This window comes from Cyanistes caeruleus, chromosome 3 (assembly GCF_971803275.1).
Source record: "Cyanistes caeruleus chromosome 3, bCyaCae1.hap1.1, whole genome shotgun sequence".
In the NCBI taxonomy this organism is placed as follows: Eukaryota; Metazoa; Chordata; class Aves; order Passeriformes; family Paridae; genus Cyanistes; species Cyanistes caeruleus.
The window spans coordinates 68,586,454-68,611,684 of NC_141703.1; the positions used below are offsets into that span (position 1 = coordinate 68,586,454).

At 45.6% G+C, this 25,231-nt stretch overlaps 1 protein-coding gene across 1 annotated transcript in view; it reads left to right on the forward strand.

The window, feature by feature from the left end:
- The first annotated feature begins 17,191 nt into the window (after positions 1–17,191).
- The window catches only part of FLT1 (fms related receptor tyrosine kinase 1), a 108,621-nt gene continuing 100,581 nt past the window's right edge, over positions 17,192–25,231 (forward strand). Inside the window, exon 1 of the mRNA XM_086881684.1 lies at positions 17,192–17,521. Within this exon, the coding sequence (XP_086737810.1) occupies positions 17,464–17,521 (58 nt within the window). The 5' untranslated portion in view covers positions 17,192–17,463. The remainder of the gene's footprint in view (positions 17,522–25,231) is intronic.

A 25,231-nucleotide genomic window follows, 5' to 3' on the forward strand; every position in this document is an offset into this window, starting at 1 on the left:
TAACCTCAGTATAATAAGACACAGGAGTTGTGTTTTCTCTTTCAATAATGGATTTGATTTTGATTGGTTGAATAAAACCCTGCTGAATAAGAAAGTCAGGCTAGGTAAGAGGAGGTAATTCAAAAGCAACATGGGTCTGTGAATGACTCCTTTCTTGGCTGGACAGGGGCATATAGCCTTTGTTCTTGAGCTTTTTCTGAAAGTAAAAAAATAATAATAAAAAAATTAAAAATAAAATAAAAGATAAATGATCAGAGGTAAGTAGGCATTAAAATAATCCACATTTGTATAAATTGTTATAATTTTTCTAAATTTTGTCTTGTCCCATGCTGGCAGCTTGTTCTGCAAGTTCTGTTTATGGTGCTCAGGGGTGTGCCACTAACTGCAGAGGGTTAAATGAAATTCTGGGGCTGGAATAGAAAAATATTATTTCATTCTTAGTTGTTTCCAGCAACTTCCAGTAGTCTGAGGAGAAAAAAAATATTTTAAGGTGTCTCCATCTTTCTTCTTAGAAAAATACACTGACAAAGGATTGGTTCGTCTGCCTGCTATTAATCGTCAAATCACCAAATCAGTTGATTTTTATGGGACTATTTTTTAAATCTTTCCTGCTTCTACAGCATTAACTCCTGTTATATCCTTTGATTCTGATGCTAGTGTTATTTTTCTCTCCCTGTGATTAGTTAATGACTACTTCCATTTCTAAAGCAATTGCGTTACTATTGTTTCTATGTCATTGTGCCTAAGCCCAGCGCCGTCTGTCAACACACTTCATGTTTTCTTTTTTAATTAGTAGCTGGAAACAAAAAGTAGAAAAGCACAAAATGATGTTTTGATATGTTCTGGGAAATGGTCTGTGTGATAGCTTTGAGGAACTACTATAAAAAGCTGTTTAAAACAATTTTCAAGGCTTAAATATTTAAAACATTAACATTTAAAAGAGTGGAGTGAATTATGACCTGGACATTTTTCTTCTGTAATTGTAGCAACTAGAAAGAGAGATTGAAAAAAAGATAAATGTATAGTTATGATACTTAAGCCAGATGGCAAGGACTCTATTTTCTATTCCATGACAGACTTCTTTTAATTATTGAATTATACTTCAATTTTCTTGTTCTTCTATTTCTTTCAAAAAGATAGGAAGATGCCAGGTCCCTTTCAGCTGCTTCAATAAGAATTATTGATTTCCCAGCAAGTATAACTCAAGTCTAGATATATAAAGACAATGTGGAAAGAAAAAATAATAAAAGGAAGCAATACCCCTTCTGGATAAAGTTAAAAGTCTCTATTAGATAAAAAAACAAAGCACTAACAAGAGGAGAGAAGAAATACATGGAAAATGTCACCAAAGAAGAACTAGTCACTTGTGAAGGAGAGAAAAGTGAAATGGACTTTCAGATCAGCAGCCTTCTGACTTGCAAATTCACACTATACAAAATGAGACCTTGGAAATGGTTAAAAATAAAACCCACCAGAATGAAACTATAGACAAAACACTCTTAAAGAGTGCCAACTGAAAATGAAACAGTGTACTATACAGTGTCACGTTTTCCAGCACAATAGAAGTGAAAGATGCCAAAAAAAAAAATTTAAAAAAAATAGAAAGGTGCAGGTGAGGATTAACTTATGGGGAAATACTTAAATGTCCTGATGGTTGCAATGAGGAAACATCATTAAGTCTCTGTTCTCTGAAATGAAAGGAAGTTGTAAACACAATGACAAAGAAATGTGACCAAAGTGACTGTGGCATCTGACTGTGTCTGACACAATGTTCGGAGGCAGACAAGCCTTCTGCACTACTACCCAAAGCAGAATAAAGAAAACAACTGTTGACAAAGGAAGCAGGGATTCAATTTCTAAAAGGAATATTAGGTCCTCATCCACAATTCTTCAAGCTGCTTCTTGTGGATTAATTTTGATGCTGGAAACAGTAAACTACAGAGAAATTTTAATTTCCATGTGTGATCCAGAAAAACAAGCTTTCTGCACTCAAGCAGACATGTCAAATGAGTCAGGGGAAAACAAGCATAGAAGCAGTTTATCTAGCTTTTCACTGTATTAAGTGAAAAGTTCTATAACAACCCCACTAGCCTACTATTGTCTGTTTTGCCTGAAAGATTGGGTATTCTTTACATTAGAAAACACTTATATGCCCTCAAACAGTGTTAAATGGAAGGGGAGAAAAAAAAAAACAGCAGCAGATGTTCCTCATTCAATTTATAGATTTAGAGACAGCATTTAGGCAACCACCACACAAATATATTTGGGAATACCTTAGGAGTTATGAAAAGCCCTTATAACAAGGAACTTCATCAAGGGTATATGTAAGGAAGTAGAAGTTTTGTTTGATTTAGATTTAAGCAGTTGAAATCAGTATCAGTTATTCACTACTTCTGGTTTGAACTGTTGCTGACTTCACTGTGAAAAAGAATAGGTAGGCACAGAATGGATACTTCCAGAAAATCTTGATTCTCCTGGCAACACAGCATAATAAACTGACAGAAGAAGGTTTTCAGCACCCTAAAGAAAGACTGGGGAACCAGTATCCAAATGCTTTTTAAACCAAAGCATTTTCTCAGAAAGGAAAAAGATTAATCAAGTGTTTCAGTTTCCCTGCCTTCTGGGAAGAATGTTTCTAGTTGACTACAAAGCAACTGCATGCACCATCTTCAACAAGACTTGGTTGCTGAAATAGGCAGCCTAAAGGCCATCCAATTTAACTGCTACTCCTGTTTAGGAAAACATCCTTAGGAAAAAAATAAAAGATTCTGTCTCCACAAGGCAAAAGCACCCAGAAGGCAGATCCTTCTTGCGGAAACCAGGCCAAGTCTATGGAGCACTTTGGAGTAAGGTGTTTTAGCTCAGAAATAACATCAACCAATATGACTGTACTGTTTCCAGATCTAGGCTGGCTTTATTCAGTCAAGTCATCTCATCCATCTCCTCAGTATTTCCAGTTCAGAAGTGTAACAATACTACCAGGAGGAGATGACATCTGTCGGCATCCTTTGTTGCAATTATGGTTGGGTGCCCACTTTGGTCCACATGGGTTGTTATTTCTGTTGGCTCACTCCAGGCCTCCAGAGGTGTGCAGACAGTAGAAAGCATCAGTTACAAGGACTTAGTTTAAATCTAGGCCTAAACATTTGCAAGTTTGCAGGAATTTGCAAGTAAGTTCCTTAGAAAATGCTAGGTATTAAGCATTCAGCAATGTCTTGGCTAGAAAAGAAGATAGAAATATCTGAGGCAGGCAAAGAAGGAAGCCTGAGGGAGAACTCAGTTGTTCGAAACATTGGCACCTGGTCATTGTACACACCCCAGGGAATCCCTTATAGATTCTAGCCATTGCTCCTGAGAGGCCTGGGTTCACTGGAGCCATTCTTCTCTGGAGGGACGGCTCACATGCCACAGGTTATTACAGGTAGGATTAGACACCTCTGTTTGGCCCTGTGTAGGGCCAAAATTGTAGAGCTGCTTAAGGAACATGGAGAAGTATCTGAAGATTCTTCTCCTCAGCAGGGCTGAAGGAAGAAATATTTCACATGATGCATCTTCAAGGAGCACTTTGTCCTGGTCAGACAGAGAGGGCAAAGGCTTTTCATGCCTTCAGTATATGTGGTCATGGAGATGCAGACTAGTTCAGAAAAGAGTAAGTTTCTTATTTTCAAAATGTTGCAAAAGTTCATCTGTTGCTTTTTCGAAATAGCTTCAAGATCCTTACCTTAGAGGAGAGACAGAAATGCAAACAGGTACATTTCTTGTGAAGCACAAACCAAAGCATTTACTTTCAGATCCTTCTATTTGTTTTTGAATAGACTGGATTTTTGCAAGCACCTTGCTTTTTGTTTGTTGTGCAGCTGTCTTTTGAAAAAACAGGCAGTTTTGCTGGTTGAAACACTATTTCAGTTTAATTTTTAAAGGTATATCTTATGGAACAAGTGCATGTTTTGTTTTCGTTTATCTTGCAATATTCTTTTCTGCAGAAAGTGCTTATTTCTTTCCTTGGCCAAATCTAGATTTCATTCTCTGTATTTGCAAGTCTCACATTACAAAGTTATCTGTATATATGTATGAGAGAACAGAAAATTCCCAATAAAACTGACTTTCAAAATTTTATATTTTTGTACATAATGCTTAAAATAACTTACAACAATCTGTGAGTCAATCACAATTTCATGGAACCAGGAAGCAGAAAAGTACATTGACTTATGTTCTGAGCAAATTCCTCAGAAATATCTGTCATAGGTTTGGCAATCATATATTTGCAATGACATAGGGGAAAAAAAAAAAGATGTATTCAGAATCTCAGAATTGTCATGACCCATCAGTGTGAAACTGCCATGTAAACTGCATGGTGTTTTTGCATGTTCCACTAAACTGATTTAAAACTGGGATAGGTGTAGGGAATGTCTATGGAGACATTTCTGTCCTGTGAGAAGAGGCAATTATAGTAAAAATAAAGTTGATTCTGTGTCTGATATAAGTATCTATCAAGGAATAAATGCCTGTAAGGGTATTTAAGCTTGACAGTAAAAGTTGGCATGAAACCAGGAAAATGGAATCTCAGCAGGAATTAACTTAGGCTGGAAATGGGAAGAAATTCTCTAAAGTAGGGCAATGAAGTCCTGTGACAGCAAACAATCTAAGCAAATAACATTGTTTTTTAAAGAAATGAGAGTTGTATGAGCAACATGAATGTCTACACAGCTCCTACCCCTACAAAAAGTTCCTTCTCCCTTTGGAATCTGTTGGCCTGTTTGAATTAAAGCTGATACAAAGTAATAGGCTTTAAAGGTAATTATATTCCTAAAGCTTTTGTGAAAATAAGAGCTAGATAGAGAGAACCCAAATGAGAAGTAATAGAGGGAAAGTCTTTAGTGTGAATTCATGGTCTTATTGTCAGCAACATGTCCCTGAGCTCACTAGGGCATTTAAATGCCATGGGAAAGGCATGGAGCAGACCCCACAATTTCCCAAATGCAGGAGCCTCCCACTACACTAGAAAGCAGGTTTCAGTAGTTCCTCTGCTCTCATGTGGTGCATTTCTAACACTGGCGTCTGTTACACAGTGGAAGGGTTTGAACAACGTGTTTGTGTGCAGAGGGGCTGACGACTTCACCAAGAGAAAACATTTTCTGGCCCAGTGACTCATGCTGTGGGAAATTAGACACAATTTCATTTTTATGTGAACTCCTTCCATTTACCCTTCACAAAGCAGTCAGACTGACACCTTCAGCTGAATCATATTTTAAAGTGCTTGAATTAGATATGTTACTAACAGCAGCTTTTTGGGGGGTTTATTTTTTGGAGATGTATTAATGAAAAACAGTTATGCATCTGCCCCATCTGGATGCAATGATAATTCCAAACTCTCTGAAATTTGTAAAAAGTTTATACTGTTCTGAGAAATTCCAGGTGGAGGTGAGATTACCTTGTGGATGTTTTTCTCTTTCACAGTTATGAAATACTTCTGTGGTAACTTCAATAATAGCTTTCACGGAACAGAAAATACAAAGTGTTTATTTTTAGGTGTCCATTTGGTATGTCCTATCCCTTAGGGCTGCACCTATTTCCTTTCTTAATAAGCCTCATCCATCTCTCAAAAATGACGGGCATCTTAACTTCATTGCTGGCTGAGCCCAGTTTAAAGTGGATGGCTGGCCATTCCCAAGGTTCTGAAATCACAAGCACACTTTGTGCTTTGCCATGAGGAGGTCCTACAAATAGAGGCATGGGTGAGTGCAAGGAAATGATCCCTCCCATTTCCAAACCATCCCCAACGGATTCCCAAGCAGGCAGCTAACTTTTTTTCATGGTGTGCTGACAGATGTTACCGTAGGCATTGTCTGCTACTCGGTGGCCAGCCATCACCAGAGGGGCAGGAGTGACATACTTTCAACATTACAAATTTACCTCTTCAGTCAAGCCTAAAAACCCCTTGAAAGCAGAAGGTGGCTGGTGTAGTAACGTGCTCATGTGCCCATAGTTGTCCCCACTTCTGTGTCAGACGTACTTGTTTTTACTTCAGCTGTTTTTTGGCTGTGACACTTCGTAAGCAGAAACTTTTCTCCTTGTGGTCCTTCTCCCACTGGACTCCTAGCTGCCGACTTGGACTTGTGAGTATGCAGATGTTGAATAACAACAGCAGCAACAGCAGCAGAAATAATAAAAGAAAGCTTGTAGCACTTTGCCTGTGTCAGGCCGTGGGCTCTTACGTGATCTCTGTTACACAAATCGTGAGCAACTTTGTAGATTATCAGCGGTATTTAGACAACTACATCCCTCATTCTGATGGGAGTTAGGCACTTCAATGCCTTTAAGGATTTGTGCCTCTGGGGCCTTTTCCAGATAACAGAAGTCTATGGCAGAGTTGGTGGGAGATAAACTTGAATTGCCCACATCTAAGGGCTGGGGGAAGGGCAGGCACTACCACCGGCAGAACGAGCGCAGCTTTTCCTGCCTGCGGCATTCCTGGCCTTTACAGAAAGCCTGGAAGGAGCATGGAGAGCTGGCTTGCTGACTGCGTTCCAAATGACTGTCTGGCGTCGGAGACTATCTGAGGACCACGGACCAGAGTTGGACACGGTGCTGCAAACTGTAACAAGACCCAAACCTGTGTCACTGTGCGGGGCGGCAAGGGAGTGTGTGAATGAATACAGCCCTAGGGGTGCAAGACCACCAGCGACATTCAGCGCCTTTCACAACCAGCTGTTCTCGGCCGTGAGCACCTTGCAGGCTACTGGGAACCCGGATGATCTGTTTCATGTTGGGATTTTTGTTCTCTTACGCTTTCACAAAGAAGGAGACACAGAAAATGGGCACCATTTAGGTTTTGGTGACGTTTGTTTTTTGTTTGGTTGGGTTTTTTTGTTTGTTTGTTTGGTTTTTTTGGGTTTTTTTTTTTGGTTTTTTTTAAAGGACTCCACTCTTTGGACATAGGAAATCTCATTCTGGTTTTTATACAGAAAAGTTTCTAAATCGTTCTTGAAGATTCCTCATATCCTCTTTCCCTAAAATTCCTTTAACTCCACCTGTCTACATGTGTGCAGAGGAACATTAAGCTTTCCTTTTTGATTGCAAGCAGTCACATTTCAAGAAAATTATTTGCATTTTCTCATAAGGAGCCACTGTCAGTCATCAGGTGGCCAAAGTGATTCCATCCTGCAGGCAGCCAGATGCCAGAAAACACTCAAAGCAAGAGCCTGACCCTGCTGCTCTTACTGGACATAGACTTCCCTTGGAAATGGGTTCTGTATCACATTAAGAAAGGCAGGAACTCGCCCTTAATAATTGCTAATAAGAAAGTTTATAAGAACTATTTTAAGAATAAGAATTGTTCTTTCAAATCCTCTCTTAAGGAAAGATTAACTCTTTAAGAATTGTTTAACACGTGATAGCATCAGCAACATCGAATCTATCTGTATATCCAAAAGAATCTATATAGATTCACTCTTTTGGACTGACATGATCCCTCTACAGTAGGAATAAAATGTCTTTATTACTTACTTAAGGGAGGGCAAGCCACGATATTTTTAAAGCTTGTGACAGGAAAACATTGGGACAGGAAAGTGTCCCAAACTGCTCTTGGAAACACCGTGGCTCTTCCTCAGATGTTACTTGTCTTTTCCTGCTAAGAAACTGCTGGGACCTGCAGCTGGCGTGAGCACCGTGTACCCTGTGTCCAGGACGCTGCGGAGAGGGAGCCCGTCTGGATTCAGAGCATCCAGCCGTGCGGAGCCGTGCGGGCTGGCAGCCCCCGGCTCCCCGGGCTCCCGGTACCGGGAGGCGCCGGCACCGCCCGGGTCCCGCCGGGGAGCGCCGGTACCGCTGTGCACCGCAGCACCGGGGAGGACGGCATTCGCTCCTTCCCTGTGACCGAGACTTTGTAATCTACATTGGACCTGGGGGGTTAAGTGGGGGGGGGGGAGGAGGGGGAGGAAGACGCTCCTAATCCCTGGTGTCTTTGTTCCGGCTTGCACACATCGGAAGCGGGGCCGAAGCAGTGTGATCACTTTGCATGGAAGAGGAAAGACTTTGCAGGCGCTCTTGCGCATCCTGGCCTCCCGAGCGGGGCTGGAGGCACGGCGAAGGACATCCCTGTACCCTGCTCCGCCGCCGCATCCCTCCCAGCCCGCACCCGCTTTTCTCTCCACATCCCTCGCACCCCCACCCACCCCCCCCAAGATCAAAAGCTCCTTGCTGTTGCAAAAGGACTATTTTCTCAGGCGCCCTTCCCCACCACGGCTTTGTGAAAAGGACAATAGACTCCTGTGTCAGTGCTGTTGGCACCAGCCTTGCATAATACAGGAAGCAGCATTTCCTTTCGGGGGTGGAAAATTAACTTGGACCGCGCGTTTCTCTTTTTATTGCTGACCGTACACACCCCGGGAAATTCAGCTCGCAGGCTCTCGGGAAGGGAAGCGGCAGCAGCCTCTTCTCCGCATCCTCCCCGGCGCAGGGGGAGACCCGAGCTCGGCCCGGCCCGCCCCGCCGCCCCCGCTCCGCCCGCAGCCGCGGGGAGTGCCCGGGCGCTGCCGCCGCCCCACGCCCGCCGCCGCTCCCGCTGCCCGACCCTGCGGCTGCCTTGGGCTCGAGGTGGTGCGGCGACGCGCGGTTCTCTCCTTCTGTGAGTGACAACGCAGCCCGCTTATCTCCTTAAGGGGAAAAAAAAAACAACCAAACGAAATAAAACACCGAGAAAAAAGGCTCTGTTTCCAGTTGTGAGAGCTAAAAAAAACCACAGACGGACAGCCCTGCCCTTTGACAGCTCAGTCCGACTCCACAAAATGGGTTTCAACCAGTTCCTTCTAAGGATGTTAGCCCCTACACAATAGCTGTCCCAGGAAAGCCACACACTTGTTGATAGAACATTTGAATGTCTTTCTAATCCAGTTCTCCCCAGGAAAGATTGTAGGATTAAAAAATACATAGCCCTGTATGGACATTTTGACTTCATAGACAATTTGACTTAAAAAAGGCTGTGTGTGTGTGTCTGTGTGTGTCTGTGTGTGTGTATGTAAAATATAATACGCATTCCAAAATTGTTCCTCAAATGATGTTATGGTCTTCACTGCCTTGAGGTGTTCAGGCAAAGGAAAGTTTGGATTCTGTGACTGCAGCCCAGGTCTGGCTTCTCCATCTTCCCTCTGCCCACTATTGGGATGGAGGAAAAGTCAGTGCAAACTCTGACGTTCTCAAGAGAACTCCCATCACCAAAATCTTCTGGTCTGCTCTGTCTGCCTTCTTTGCCAACAACCGCTTAAACCTTAGCTTCAGGGGATGACTTGCTATCTTTGCAAGGTAAAGACACACACAAACATTATCAGCAGGTCCTCGTGCTTGTGAGGTTAGTTTGTGCACAGATCATTCTCCCTCCTAGACCTGTAATGGATTCTTTGTGCTGCATCTGGTGACAAGAGAGCATTTCCAGATGAGATTTCCAAGCACCAGCTGGGCAGCTCTGAGGCTTGAGTTGAGTAAGTGGGCAACCCTTTTCTGCATCCCCCATTCATGCTGATCTGCCAGTTGAGGATTTCCTGCACCCAAGGAAGCAAAGAAACTACTTTCATAGCATGGAAATGACAGTGTTGCATCACTGAAGCAATGACTGCCTGCATCACCATGAGTATCTGGCAGAAGTAGAAGTGAAACAATCTTTTAACTATTTCTGTCAGCTAGTTTAATTTTTTTTTAACACTTTTATGCTTTACATTTTTTGCTTATTTTCAAGGAAGCGCTCTGTGGAAAAGAGCTATCATAAAACTGTTGTCTTGAAAATCTCAGTTATGACTAGAGAATGAAAGACAATTGTAGTGCTTTCTGGAGGAAGCTTTTACTTGCACTGGACCAGTGGAGCTCTCCTTAGTCTTCCTCTGTACAATGCCATCCTTGCTACTTGCAGATGGAGCTGGAGATATCTCTGACATGGCTTTGGACAAATGTTGCACCTAGAGATAGCTATATGAGGTTCCGGGCTGACATTTTGTTGGGTCTGCTTTCTTTTCACCTGTCCAGCAGACTTGCATTGCCACTGATTTATCCCTGTTTAGCCCTGGACCCAGAGCTCCAAACTTGTGTCCTGAACCCTGTCTCCTGAAATGCCTTTCCTTGTGTTTGTGTAAGTGAACCAGCACTGTGGAGCATGGAGTACACTGGTCCTGCTATTTGGGGCACATATGTTGTAACCATATGCATTACTCTGGCCTTGCAGGACCTTGGCAGCGCTGTATGTATCCCACATTTCCCAGTACATCTCCCAAGACACTCCTGTGAACACCATTTCTGTGGCCAGATAACTGTTTGCTTTTGTTCACATTTTGTATCTGATTTGTTCCAAAACCATCAGGGCATAGGCGTTTGTGCACATCACTGAGTCACCAGCTTCTCTGGAGCAGCAGCTGCGTGGGCTCCCAGCACGGAGGCCTGGTTTGTGTTATGGTGAGGGAAACGCCAAACCTCTGGGGGTTAGTGCTTGGGGTGGTGAGAGGAAAAGAGCTCTTCGTTGTAAGTTTGGCTTTCTTTTCATAGCCCAATATTTTCTTGGGTAGTTTTCCCTTTTTGACATGTTTTGGTTTGGTTTTGTGGTTCTTTTGCTGACCTTCTGGTTGTCTTTCCCACTGAAAGGCAGTGACCTTGACCCAGTGTCCCAGGGAGGATATGCTGTTGATCCTTTCATGTGGTCTTGACTCTTTCTAAGCACTTTTCCTGATACATTCGTGCACTTATGGCTCCAGGAAAGGCATTTATATATCCGCTTGGATAAAGAGAAGAAGAAATGGTTGAGAATTAAACTTCAGATGCCTGGGAGATGAAACCAAGAGCTCTACATCACCACCACACTAACCCTGCTATGCTGAAAGTAGGTCATTTCCATATTGATGCAGGTGTGAGTGCATGTGAGTGGAGTCCAGCATACAGTGGAAGTGCTTACTAACATTCTTCTATTGTACTTGTGTTTTCCAGGGACAAAAAAATTTTGTTCCACTCTTTTTTTTTTTTCCTGTTTAGTAAAATACTGCTGAATGCACATATAAAACCAATTGTGTAGTATTTTGTAAGAAAATGTGCATTGTAGTAGATTTTGCTATTAGTAGGGTGTTGATATCACTGGCTTTCTGCTGTGTGCTCCTGACCAGGAGAGGAGATGTGGGCAGAGCCAAAATCATGTTGGATGTGCCAGGGACCAGTGAGGGCCAAGTGATTCTCAAATGAGCCAAGGGCACCAAACAGGCAGGTAAGAGCAGCTGTTATACCAGCAAGTAGCCAGAATGGCAAGTTTGGGTCAGGATCAGGCCCAGAGACAGTGATCAGGGTCAGAGCATGTCTGATTATTGCCCAGTAGGGCCACAGTGGTGGTACAAGGCTGGGCACAGGTGTACCTGTGTGAGCTGTGGTGCAGCATAAGCAGGGATCAGCGGTTTGGCCTCAGTTTCAAAGCATCTCCCAAGGAATAGGATGGGCAGACACTCTGTCCTCTGACTTGCTCCACAACTACTACTGTCAGTGAAAGCAGTGACCTTGTACTGAACCAGCTGAGCTCCAGCCACCACAAATCCAGGAAGGGGGATACTCTCCAGGCCCAAGTATTCCAAACTTCCCAATCAAATACCAGGTAACCTAATTAATTGCTCATGCCAGTTAACTAACTATAATGAAAAATGAGCAGCATCAACTTACGTGCTCCCATTGCCTCTACTTTTCTTGTCATGGTTAGACAGCTGCCTGCTTTGCCTGCCCTCAGAAATGAACCTAACTGTGATGCAGCTGGGAAATTTGTATGAAGATGTGACACAATTTCTGCTCTGAGCTGTCATACCTTTTGGTGAACGATGGACAGCAGTGGTGTGAGGTTCTCCTCCAAGAACTAATTCTTTGCTGCAGCTTTTGGTTGTCTTTGCCACAAACACTGACCAGGTACGGAGCCAAGAGTGTACACAACATAAGGTAAAGCTCAGCCTTTCTGAGGGAAAGCACCACTACAGATGTAATTTATGTTTCTGCGCACATTTACCTATGCATGTGCCCAGGGAGCAGGCATAAGTAGCTGTCTGGGTAAACACCATAGTACAGGTGTAGTACAGATGTCTCAGCTTCTTCTTCCCACAGTCCTTGAGAAAACTAAGGATAATGATGATGGTAAGTGAGATTTCCTTGACAGAGTGCTTCTTGAACTCTGTTCCTGTCAGAGGATGTCCAAATAATGGTGATTGAAATTGAAAAGAGAGAGGAAAAGAGTCAGAGGAAGGTCTTAGGTAGACCAACCCATCTCACCCCACTTCTTGCTCCAGGTTACAGTCTCCCCAGTGGCTAGATTAATACAGAAACTTATAATACTCTTCTAGTCTTCACAGTCACTGTATCTCCCATTGAATGGATGTGCTTGCTGTAAGTTGTACCTGTAGAATGATCTGGGTATAAGTGACTCTCCATAGAAAGTAAGCAAGTTACATCCTGGGCTGTTTCACCAAACTGCTTTAAACTGAGCCTCAGAAACAGCTCTGCCAGTGGAACTGACAAGGAACTATGGGGATGGAGTATGGGACACAGGGAGTGTTGGAACCCTTCACACTGGTTCTGCAATAATTTTAATGTTTTCAGGTGATCAGCTGAAATATTGCTTTGATTAAATTTTCAGTCCTGGAAGCATCCAGTCAAATTAAGTTGGCAGATGCAGATTCTGCAGAAGATCTGCAGAGGGAGATCCAGTCTGCTCTGCTTTGACATCTTTCCTTCTCACCCAACGACAAGAGCTTGGAAAACATCTCAGAGACAGTCTAGTCTGTTCCTGTGAGGTGTCTACCTCTCTGCTGGGAGTAAAACACACATCATGAGGTTCCTCAGCTGTAACTCTGACCTATGCAGTCTTCTGTGGGCAGGCACCTGCTGTTGCAGGTACTGGTGGTGACCTTTTGTATAATGCCCTGAACATTGGAACCAGTGACACAAGGAACTATTCTGAGCACCGGTGCAAATAAGGAATTGTTGCCATGACTAGAAAGAGCCAGGTCACATTGGGAGGGTATCAACTTCTAGTGTAAATGAGATTTTCCAGGCTCTTTATTTTTGCCAGGTCCACAGGAACTGTCCAAGCAATTCTTCCCAGAAGACTTGGCTAAAGCCTTAAACAAGGATGTTCAAAGTGTCCTGTTTCCACTGGGGAGTAGAAACCACAACCTCAGAATGAGTTCCAGTGCCTTGACTAAGTCATATCCATAAGGGAGTTGCCACTCCATCTAACTCCTGAAGCCAGACATGCAAGAGACAGAAAGCAGACAAGAGGCATTGGGCTGGCTGAGCATTCAGCTATGAAAAGTGCAATATGCTCAGGGTGATGTCTCTGTTCCTTTGTCATGCTAGTCTGCTGCTCAACGTGGACCTAAGATCTGAGAGCCTTGATTACCCACCTTCTCAATCAGATTTCCTATTGCTAATTTTCTCTGTTATTCCAATGAGCTTTGCTGGCCAGGAATGGGCAAGGGATGCAAATGGGAGAGTTGGTGCTTTTTCTGCCTGACGGCTTGATGATATTAATGTCAGATGTGTTGGCTGTTCGAGCAAAAGCCGTACTCTGATCTTCCTGCAGAGCAGAGTAAAATGCAACAATACACGGTACTGCTGGGCTGCAAGTGAACACTGAAAACAAATGTTGTCTACTGTGAAGGCTGTTTCTCCTCTCTCTTTTTCAGCTTCTGTAGTGCTGGAGATTGAGCAGATGATCAGTCTTGCAAAATGTTTGCCTGATATGTTTCAGAGGGCTTACTCTCAGCTGCTAAATTTGGCTGATTTCCTTCCTAGTATTTGGTAATAGTATTTTTAACAAATGCTAGAAAAATGAAAATTCCCACATTTCAGAGCTGAAGGGAACATAACAACTGTTGTGTATCCATTATTCATAGAAACATAAAATCATAGAATATTTTGAGTTGGAAGGGACCCACAAGAATCATCAAGTCCAACTCCTGGCCCTTCACAGGATACCCCAAGAATCACACCACGTGCCTGAGAGCATTGTTCAAACACTTCTTGAACTCCGGCAGGCTTGGTGCGGTAGGGAAGTTGTTTCAGTGCCCTGTCACGCTCTGAGTGAAGAACCTTTTCCTAATATGCAACCTAAACCTCCCAACACAGATCTGTGACGATCCCATGGGGCCTATCACTGGTCACCAGAAGGAAGATAAAAGCTCCTGCCCCTCCTCTTCACCTTGTAAGGAAGCTATAGACCAGTATGAAGTCTCCCCTCATTCTCCTTTTCTCTAGGCTGTACAAACAAGTCACTTGAGCTCCTCCTCCTTAGTCTTGTTCTTGAGTACATTCACAATCTTGATCCCATTCCTCTGGACATACTGTAATAGTTTGATGTTCTTCTTACATTGTGTCACCCAAAACTGCCCACAGTGCTTGAGGTGAGGCCCACCAGTGCAGAGCAGAGTGGGGCAATCCCCTCCCCAGGTTGGCTGGCCATGCTGTGCCTGACACCCTCCCAGGTCATGTTTGACCTCCTGGCTGCCAGGACTCACTGATACAAGTCACTAATATGAGTTACACTGCAGTCTTACATTCAGCTTGCCACTGACGTTTTGTTTTCTGTGGCACTGCTCTCCAGCAGAACCTGTAGTTATCAGGGTCATCCTTCTTACCCTCCTTGAAGCCAAGGACATTAGCCAGCTTCCAGCTGAGTGGGATGTCTTCAGATTCATGCTCCCCAAGGGGCTCCTGGCTCTGTCCCATGCTGAGTCAGCCTCTCTTGTGCAAGCTGTCAGTTCCATGTGGGCCTCTCCTGGGTTTCCCCCGCCTCTAGAAACTCACCCTATTCTCCACAGCTCTGCTGTGAGATATGCTAGTACCAGAGCTGTTTGCCTCAGTGAGTAATGGTTGAATTCCAATGATAAATTTGGCCTCACGTATGCCACCCACTACTTAGGATCAAACCAAGGCCTAGGATTCTGGTATGAAGAGATCATATTGCCTGCAGGATAGACTTTTGCTTGGGACAGATCTGTAGCAGTCTCTTTAGTGTTTGTCCAGGCACAGGACCTAAACTACTCTTCAAAGGTAGTTTGCATCCTGCTGGGTGTTGTGAATTGCATGGTAGTAGTGCACAAAACAAACCCAAACACAAGGTCAAGTATATTCCACACAGCTCTCCCCTTCACATATGCATTGTCCCTCTCTCCAGATGTTCCAGTTTAGGTGTTTAGACTGTCCAGTTCCAGGCACAAGGTTCCTACTGTACCTTCCTTCTGCTTTATAGGAATATCTGTTTCTTCTTTCTTCCCCATATCTCACTGCTAGGGTCGTTCCATTCTACAGTCTTCACATCTCATGACCTTAACCTTAAAAGAGTGAAAGCAGATTAGGAGCAGATCTTCAGGTTTGGCCTCCCTGGTCCTCAGCTACTTGAGTGGATCAGGAGCTGATGACATCTGTTGGAGAAGGAAGAAGCTGTGACTTGCCAAAGAAATGTGGTGTTTGGAGGGCCAGGACTGAATGCAGCTGTGATGTAGGAGGTGTGAAGAGGATGGGGAGGAACTGCTGTGGCACGGCTGCTGAGCTTGTGATTGTGTTTGCATCATCTCAGGCTCAGCACGTACCCAGCACTGGGTCGGCCAAAGGCAGGCACAAACTGTTCCCTGAGGTCCTTCCATTGGGGGCCCTTGCTCCTCGGGGGTCTAAGCTGTCAGGATGCTCAGTGTCCTCGTTCTTGTTGGTCTGCTCTCCCTGGCTGACTGTTTTGCCAGCTGCTGTCCTCTCCAGTGGAGGAGGTGACTTTGTGTGAGTCATCCTCTTCGGGAAAGAAACCTCTGGGTTCTTCCCCCCATGGTGTGAGCAGCTGAGGGGGAAGGTATCCATAGCTATTTTATTTTCAAGGTCTCAGCTGGGGGCAGGAAGATTGGAAAATGCAGACTTAAATTTGTAGCTTAGGGTGTAATTTATGAATAGGAGTCAAACAGACGCGTGCAGGAAATATTCTCACAGACTTTAAACTTTAAAGCTAAACAGTACTCAAGTTAAAAACAACATCAACTTCTTTTTTTTTTTTTTTTTTTTTTCTTGCACAGGATGGTCTGGTGGGACATGGGAGGTCTGAGTTCTATTTGTGTCTCCTGTCACCAGCTTCCTATGACCTTGGACTAGCTGCCTAACCTCTCTGTGCGCCTCCGTTTCCTTCTCTCTAAGAGGGGGATGATCACACTTACCTGCCCCATGCAGACTTGTGACTAATTTCGTAGCATAAAAATATAGGAAAGGCCACATTGGGTCAAACTGAAGACCTGACTCATGCAACAGGCTTTCTCTGGCTACATGGGGAAAAATGGGAACACAGGGCTTGAGTTTTGCTGTCATGGGCTGATCTTTCACAAAATAAAACGTGTGGGAAATATAAGGTATGTGTATGGGGGGGAGAAATATATTTCCAGCGCTGCCCTGGATGTCATAGAGTCAGTGAAGGCCAGTAGGAGAGCTGGCAGGGCAGACTCGCTAAGCATCCTTAGCCAGTGCTGCCCCTTCCTGGCTTCCCTGCTCTGAGCGCTCTCTGTGCCGCTCGCTGGGGACCCGCTCTGGTCTGGGTCAGGCGGTCTGCCCCGCTGCTCCCTCTCCCCAGGGAGGACGGGGAGCGGAGGCCCGGGCCCCTGGGGCAAGGGCAGCGCTTTTGGGCGCTCCGAGCATCGCTCCCGTCAGCCGGGGAACGGCTGTAAATGGTCCCGGCCCGACCTGGCACCCGGCTCAGCAGCTGGTGACGGGACGCGGCGCTGTCGAGGTTTTCCTGCGGAGCCGGAGAGGGGCTCCGTAGGACCGGGACCCCATCGCTCAGCATTTGGTCCAGGATTCTCAAGTCCGCCCTTCCCAGGGCGGCGTTGGAGCGACGAGTCCCGCTGCCCGGCCCGGCAGCGCTGCGGCGGCGGCGGCTGGAAGCAGCCCAGAGCCGGGCTCCGGCGGGACGGCACGGCCGGGCTCCCTGGGCACCGGGGGCTGCCGGCAGCGGGAGACCCGCGGGGCAGTGACACCGTGCCCGCCGACGGACGGACGGACGGACGGACGGGCGGACGGACGGACGGACGGGCGGGCGGGCGGGCGGGCGGGGGACGCGTCCCGGGGAGGGCGTGCTCCCGGCGGAGGATGTGGGCGGGGGGGGTGGAGGGGTGCGCGGCGAGGGGTGGAGAAGTTATAAATCAGCGAGGCTGGGGCTGGCGGGTATCTGATGCCCGCGGGAGGTGAAGCTGGCAGGGCGGCCCGCGGCGGATTCTCCGTTTCCGCAGGTCGGGTCGGGCCGGGCCGGGGCGGGCGGGTGGGCAGGACTCGGGGGCTGCTGGATGCGGATTCCGCGCCTCGCTTTGCCATTATCTCCGCCACCTCGGGAAGCGCCCGGGACCGAGGATAGCCCGTCGGAGCCCAGCCGGCGCCTCTGCCCCTGCCTCGCCGCCGTCGGCAGGGAGAAAGCCCTGCGTTCTCGCAGGCAAGACCATGCCCCGCCAGCTGCTCTCAGGGACCGTGCTGCTGGGAGCCGCCCTCCTGCTCGCAGGTAAGGGACCGCCGGTACCCGCTGTCCCACTCAGACCCCGTTCCGCGCCCAGCTCTCCGCGGCGGGGCCCCAGGGATGTGCCTCGTCCGCTGCGCCTCCCGCGCCCCTGACCCGTCCCGCAGCACCCCGCTTGTCGGCTGGAGCCGGAGGGCACCTGCCTCCCCTTGGCCCCTCTCCTCTGGCCAGGGTCGGGGAAGCGATCCCTGCTTTCCAGGGAGCGAAGAAAGGCCACATCCCGGGCGGTCGTTGCGCTCCGGATCCCCATCGGCGTGCCCCGGGAGCAGCTCCCCGGAGGGTCCGGCGGTACGGAGCAGAGGTGCCTCTCCTCCTCCAAGCAAAGCAGGGCTGGCGGAGAGGAGAGCCTCTCCCGGGCACGGGGGACCGCCGTACATCATCGGGAGTTGTCCCAACCGGTGCATCACGGAAAGAGAGCACGCCTTGGCTGCAGGGCACGCTTCTTTCCTCCGCGCTTGGTTTTCAAGTGTCCCAGCTCTGCCCAAGAAGCGGCAAAGGTGGACCTTTCCTTGGCAAAAATCGAGGTCCTGCTGCCTCCTGCCCGAGCAGGTCGGCGGAACGCCGGTGGCGCTCCCGCCGGGTCTTACTGGAGAGTGGGATGAAGCTGCTCTCCGGTGCCTGCATCCCGCAATGATGGGGATGGATCGTTGCAGAGTTGATGTTCTTAACTGAGTTTTATTTTACTTTGAGCCAAGAGACAGTCCCCTTGGGCCGGAGAGCCGCGATGGGTGGGCAGTGCGTCCCAGCGTTGCGCGGCTGGTCACCCGAGGGCAGGGCTGCGTGGTGGCCGGGCAAAGGCCGGTCCCGCGTGGGCTCATGGCTCGGCAGGGCCGCAGAGCCGCGGGGATGCCCGGCCGAGAGGGGCGCACCGGCGGTCCCGCAGTCTGTCCGCGCACGGGCTCCCGCGCACCGCCGCTCCCGCGGGGACGGCGCCCGGCAGAACGGGACCGGCTGGGAGCGAGAACAAACCCCAGGTGGGGAAGCGGAAAGCCGAGCTCCTCGAGGGACAGAGGGTGGCCGGGGGCTCGCTGAGCCCCGCGCCGCTGAGCCCAAGGGAGCGGTCCCGCTGCCCGAGGCTGCCCGGGAGGAGAGCTGGCGGGGCCGCTCCGACGAGACGTTTTCCTGCTCGGGAAGTGCTGATTCATCAGCTTTGATACAGATACATAGGTATTCTTCTCCTTTTTATATTTTTTTTTTTTTTTCCTCTTTCTTTTCCCCAGGAAAGTGCTAATTTCCCCACATTATTTGTCTCTGCCTAGGAGGTTCTTATGCCCTATGAAATAGGCACAGGCATGGGACACCCACCCTAGATACAGGAAATGTGGATTCAGATCCTTGCCAGGCTTCCTTCACAGCTTGAGTTTGAACTTCGGCGTCCTGCTCCTACATGGGCTCCTGCAGTGACCAGCTCCGCTGGGGGACTGGCTTCCTCTTTCCTGTCGGAAAGGTTTTCCATTGTGCAGATCATGGCAAGCCCACTGCCCAGGGAGAGGGTGGACTCTGTGAGCCAGGGGCTGTGAGAAAGACCCTGGTTCACCTTCCTGTTCATGTGCACCCTCGACCAATCCCAGTGGGAAAAGCTTGGCTCGCTTAGGGGACAACCTGGGTGCTGGGGACAAACATCCTCATGGTTGGCTCAGGTACTGTAGGCATTGGAAAGCTGCTTCTCTAGTTTGGCTGGGTGCCCTTAAAACCATTTTGCTGGAAATTCCCATCCTCCCCATGTACAAGATATTGTGCTCAAATCAGAATTTAAATGTTTTCAGACTGATAGTCTTTCTTGCCTTATTTTTTTGGCTTCTAGGAAAGCATTCTTGCTCAGCTTTGTTTGGACATCTCAAATAGGTTGATCATGCTTCTCCTGGGCCATTGTCAGAACTCTCCACAGTTGTGTTTGCATGGAGAGTTTGAAAGTTATTGTTGGAGTGATTGGATGTTTTGTACTGTACATCTCTCTGTGCTTTTCCTCCAATTTCACCCTCCTTCAATGGTTCTTTACCTACATTTCTTACTCAGGCTGCCCAGGACTTCTCAGTTTCCAGTGCTCTTGGTGAAATTCAATTTGTCACTGGTCCCCTCTTGTAATTCAGCCTCTTCAGGTGCCTGCTGAGCTTCCATTTACTGACAGGTTCTAGAGGAGGTTCTTGGAAATAGTCAGTCGTTCAGAAAGAACCTAGAAAGACCTCCACAAGGAGAAGACAGAAGGAGGTCTTTCAGCTCATATAAGTCTTCTTAATAATTTAAAATTCCCCAAAGCAACATGCAGCCTACAAGCTTTGAGAGTCCCCATTTGAAAAATGAGATTAAGAAGATTAAATTAATTTGACATGTGAGATGAAGTTGGGCACTTCAGCTCTCCTGTGCACATGAATATTTTCATTAACTTGGGAAAGAGCAATGCTTTTTTTCTAGGTTTTGCATAATACTCACATATGTTTTCTTTATATCTTATAGTTATTTATTTCACAAACTGTATTGCATATGCTTGTTAATGACTGCACACATAATGGTCAACATGAATATGTGGTTGCTGTTCAATTGAGAGATTGAGTTCAATTGAGAGGTTGCTGTTCAATTATGAGATTGAGTTCAATCTCCCAGTCCTCAGTTTTGTATTACTATAATTCTAATCACTAGCATTTGGGATTATGAAGTACTGTGTTTAACCCTTGAAAACATCAAACTCTGCAGCCTGGATCAAGGCTTATGAACCAGGTTTCCAGAAACATAAACTGATGGTTTAGCTGTATTTCCATCTGTATTTCTGGCTTTCCACACAGAAGTGGTACCTCACAATTTACAACTAGAAGGCAAATAAGTTCTAGTATAGTTTTACCTGTGAACAGCACTGTAAGATCTCAGTTATTTCAGATGGAACTAGATCATCAAAATCCCCAGTGGATTTTTTAATTTCATGGCTAGCTGGAAAAAATGAAAGAAGAAATTCCAGGTTAAATTTAATCAGTGCTGAGGTTAATTTCTTGCAATAACTAACCTCTGAAAGTGCTGTTCAGACTGAAAGTCATATGTTAAAGTTTCAATTTGATTTGAATACTTGCTGAAGCAATGACACAGACAGAATGGTCCAGTTTGGGATTAGGGCTGGAGTTATTAACAAAGCTGAGAAAAACTGGCTTTTCCACTTCTTCTTGACCTTCATAGAAACAGGGCTCCCTAAAAAAATCCAAACTGTATTCACATAAATGAGAAGACTTAGGCACTGCTATATAGCAGAGATTTAAAAACAAATGTGTGTATGGGGGTTAAAGCATAAAACTTTCTGTCACAGCTAAAGAAAATCACTTATGCAGCTGACTGATGTTTTTCCAGACAGGTGTTTTTCCCATGTACTCCACACAAAGCTAGATTTCATTCTCTTACGGCTGGTGTTAAGTCTGGAGCAACTGATGTAAGTCAGGAACAGCTCCTGTGGGCTGGGCTAGCATCTTCTAGATTTATAGTTTGTGTGGGATGAAATCAAGACTTGACCTGTGCTGTAGTAAAGATCTTCATATCCAGAAACACCCAAAATGTTTAGAACCCTAGAAATTTGCCTTTGAGGAGAATTGAGAGGTTTTCTGGTGGAGTTGGGTTTTGGTTTTTTTACATCCAAACAATAACAAACAAGATGTCTATTTTTTGTCAGATGCTTTCAAGACTGAAACCAGTAGCCTGTTACACTGTGTGGGTGTACAGGACAAAAGGAAATTGTCCAGATTTGCAGGACCGTTGATAAGTCCTTACACTTTAAAGTGGTTTGGAAACTTCCAGCACACTGTTTATCAGCTTGCTAGTTTTCATGTCCAGCTGAGACTGGGAAAAGAAGAAATTCAGCAGATGAGGGTTAAGGTTCTGTGTTTCCAAAGTCTGTGTCAAGAGGGGCTGTGGTGAGACTTCAGTAGGAAAATTGTTCCTTTGAATCCCCCAGAGTCAGGGTTTGGGACTTCCTGCTGCAGGCCCAGAGGGAATGGAAAGCAAGACTGCTGCAAGAGTAGGTTTTGCATGAAATGCCAAGTCACAGTCACCTCTTTTCTTGGAGGAAAGTCTCTCCTGTTGGTGTGAGAACTTCAAGAAGCAAACCACTCCCTCCAACAGCATGCTTCATCTTTAGATCTCATCCCTGCCCCCAGTAGTCTCTTTTTTCCCCTCTACCAATATTAGTGAGAATGTAGAAAAACATTTCTGTATATATTTGAGCATGAATTCTACCCACAGACAGAAGCAGGCTCTTCTCTCTGTCCTTGTGATGCATCCTTACTGCACATATCCTTGCAACCGAGAAGCAACCTTTCCCAAGCATCCTAAGCTGGGAATAGTCTGACATCTTGCTCCATCATGGGGAACTGCTTATCCTAAAACTGGTCCAGTGATCATCAGGAAGACGCCCAGTTTCCACTTACTGAGATGCAGAAGTTCAGTTTCATTCCCCTGCAGCTGGAGATCAGTATTGCATAAATCCTGATGCTTAAAATAAAGAACTATGAGGCAAGCAGGAGTTGGAAAAGTGAAAATGCAGTCATTAGTGCTCTCTCCAAAGCCAGGCATGGTATAATACCATGCCTTTGTGACCAGCAGAATGAATTCGTGACGGAACTAAGCAAAGTGCTAACAGATTGAGAAACCAACAGTGATGGCAAAGAGAGTTGAAACCAGAGATTTCAGAGGTACTTTTGTCTGAAACTTATGTCTTGAGCCATTGAGAGGTACGGAGAAATTTGGACAGGGAATGTGGATGACTGTTTCTTCTGCATTAAGTCATGTTTGCATTTTGGGGTGTTTTTGGTGTGGCACAGTGAGTGCAGATGTGCCAGACTAATGATGAAGAGGAGGATGATTTAGCTTGTGGTGCATCAGTGTATTCAAGACCATTATAGATGTTTGTGCAATAGTTAATAGAGTCATTAATCATCTTTCTTGGACTTTGGTTTGTCTCATGTTAATGTTGAAGAAAAGGGTTCATGTTTGTGGTGAGCTGATTTTTCTCTCTGTTGTATTCCCTTCAAATCACAGTTGATTTTTCGTTACTGAAATCCATATCCACAATGTCAAGTCACACCTGTAGCATACTTAGAGCATAAATCAGTGTGATGTCCTTGACACCAATTTCTTTTGGCATGACTTTTCTGGGTGGTGGGGCTGCTTTCCCAGCAGTCACTGGTCTGTGGCACTAAGCACTTGAGCAATACAGCTTCTTTTTAAGTTGTATTCCTTCTTTTGGAGCTATGGCCTTGGAACAAGGTTCTCTTTGGTGTTGGAGCAGCTGAAGGATAGGCAGGGGGCTACAAGGCAGCTGTTTGGAGGATTTCAGTGGGTTGAAGATGCTGTGGCAATGTGGTGCCATTATTTCCACTCCATGCCTGGAAGCGGGTGAAGCAGACAGGGCACAGTGGCCCTTGGGAGCCAGGGACCTGTGAGCAGATGTCTCTGCTCCTCGGATGTTCTCTCAGGAAGCCTGTGCTCTGGGAACAGACCCCCTGCTTAGTGCGTGGGGAGCGAGAAGGGATGAGTGTGAGGGCATTTCATGAATGGAATTTCACAATTTCACATAGCTCACTTAAGCGTCCTTCCTGTGGGATTCTTCCTTGACACAGAGTGAAGGAATTCACCCCTTTTGTTCCCATTGTCATTCCTCTATGGAAAAACCTCTCATCAGGATCACCATAGACTAATGTTAACAGAAGCGTGAGCGTTGCCATCCTGGATCAGACAAGGGCTTTTTTAGCTTCATGTCATGTCTTTAGTGGTGTCCAGCATCTGATCTTCAAGAAAGGTTGAAGAAGCCTTACAAGAAGTAGTTATTTGATAAAATTCTCAAGAGGGAACTTTTTTTTTTTTCCCTACTATGATCTAAAATCCAATATTATTTCATAAGAAACCATGAGATTGAGGGTCAAGGAAACTAAAATTTAGTTGGTTATGCAAGTGGATATTACATAGAGGAAATAAATCACATTAAACTGTATAATACAGAGAACTTTCTTGTTCTGTTGTGATGAAAGTGTTTAGGGCACCTTTCTTTGTCTCATGCAGTGCTGCAATTGTCAATCATACTAATCTATTTTATAAGTATTAATGATTATCGTTTCCCAATGTAATTGAGCCATAGGCAATCTTGCCAGAAGATTTCTGCATGTGCATCTACCTCCTCAGACTTGGTGCTTTAGATGTCATTTAACAGCAAAGTGGGTTTTGATCCTAAGCCATTGCAAGGCTCCTCTGTGCAGACTGTTCCAGTTCTTCTCACCTCTCTATTTTAAAGTGATGTGCTGCATTATTTACTTTCTCTTGTTTTGAACCTGGGGGCTTTACTTACTTACAGCTCTGCTTTATGGGTTTAAGTGGGGTGGATGGAAAGTGGTTCCTTTCTTTTCTTTTTGTCTTGGAGCACTACAGGACAGTTCAGCTCTAATGATGGAGCTTTGGAATTAATAACCAGTAGCCAAAGTATAACTCCTTCAACTTTGCTTTACATTTTCTTTTACATAGCTCCTAATTTGTTTCTGTGCTTACAGCTTAGTGATTACTACAGCCCCAGATGAGTTTGTGGTGATGGCTGAGCAGGTAGATTCCTGGCAGGTAGGCAGTTTGTCTGTCTTTATGAAAGTCTTCCAATTCAGTTCTATTATATTGCTTTGTTTGTCCTGACAGGTAATCTGTTACAAATTGTAAGTATCAAACTGGTAAAGGAATTTAGTTTGGCCAAGAAAATGTACATGGTTACTGTAAATTCCTAGGAATTAGAAATTGTTTTAGTATCAATTTTAGTGTACTTGCTTCCTGTTTATACCATATCAGTACTTTTCTACTCACTTACTAATGGGATAAACTTTTCTGAAGAATATTGAACTGATGGTAATGTGCTAGGATCTGTCACAGTGGGATTAGAGCAGAGGCACCATGGTTGCTGACACACGTCAGTAGGTAGATCTGATGACCCACAGGCATAGTCTGGTTGGGGCTCTCTTCACTGTGTAAACAGCACAGTTTGAATCATGTGTGGAGGCATGAAATGACACTTCTGGGTGAGTGCCACTGTCTGATCACATGGCATCCCTTTGGCGGGGTGGATGACGGAGTCACAACCACTTCTCATCTGAGTGGCCTGAGCGAGATCTCCATGCAGGGGCCAGGACAGGCACATCAAGGTGGAGGAGTATGGAAACCACATGCATTTGTGTTGAATGTGGCTGTGAAAATGTTGCTATAGTCTAGCTCTGGTATTACCAGCCTCAGCTGTTTTGTTTTGTTTTCTAGCTGGGCATTCACTTACCCGGACTGAAGACCAGACTAAGGCAGATACAACTGTATCTTTTCTCAATGCACATTACATATATATGTGCTTATTTTGCCTTCTGGGTGTGGTTTACCAAAGTGGTCCCACAAGGGCTCATAGTGGAGGTGTCAGACTGTGCATTTGGATATCTGTTTTCAATTCCATATGCTCAATGGGAAAGAAAAGTTTGTGGTTATGGTTTATGGTTTATTTCTTCTCTATAAATATGTCCTCCTTAAATAGCTGATGAAATGAGCACCTTCATCAGGCTAGATATTAGTCAAGATGTTTTTTTGTATTTCTAGAGATATTAAAACTTGATGGATACAACAGGAAACCAAGACTGTTTATCTCTCAGATCTATGGCTGTTAAATATTTCAATTTACTTTTCATTGGCATTATATAAAGTGCCTATGCTCAT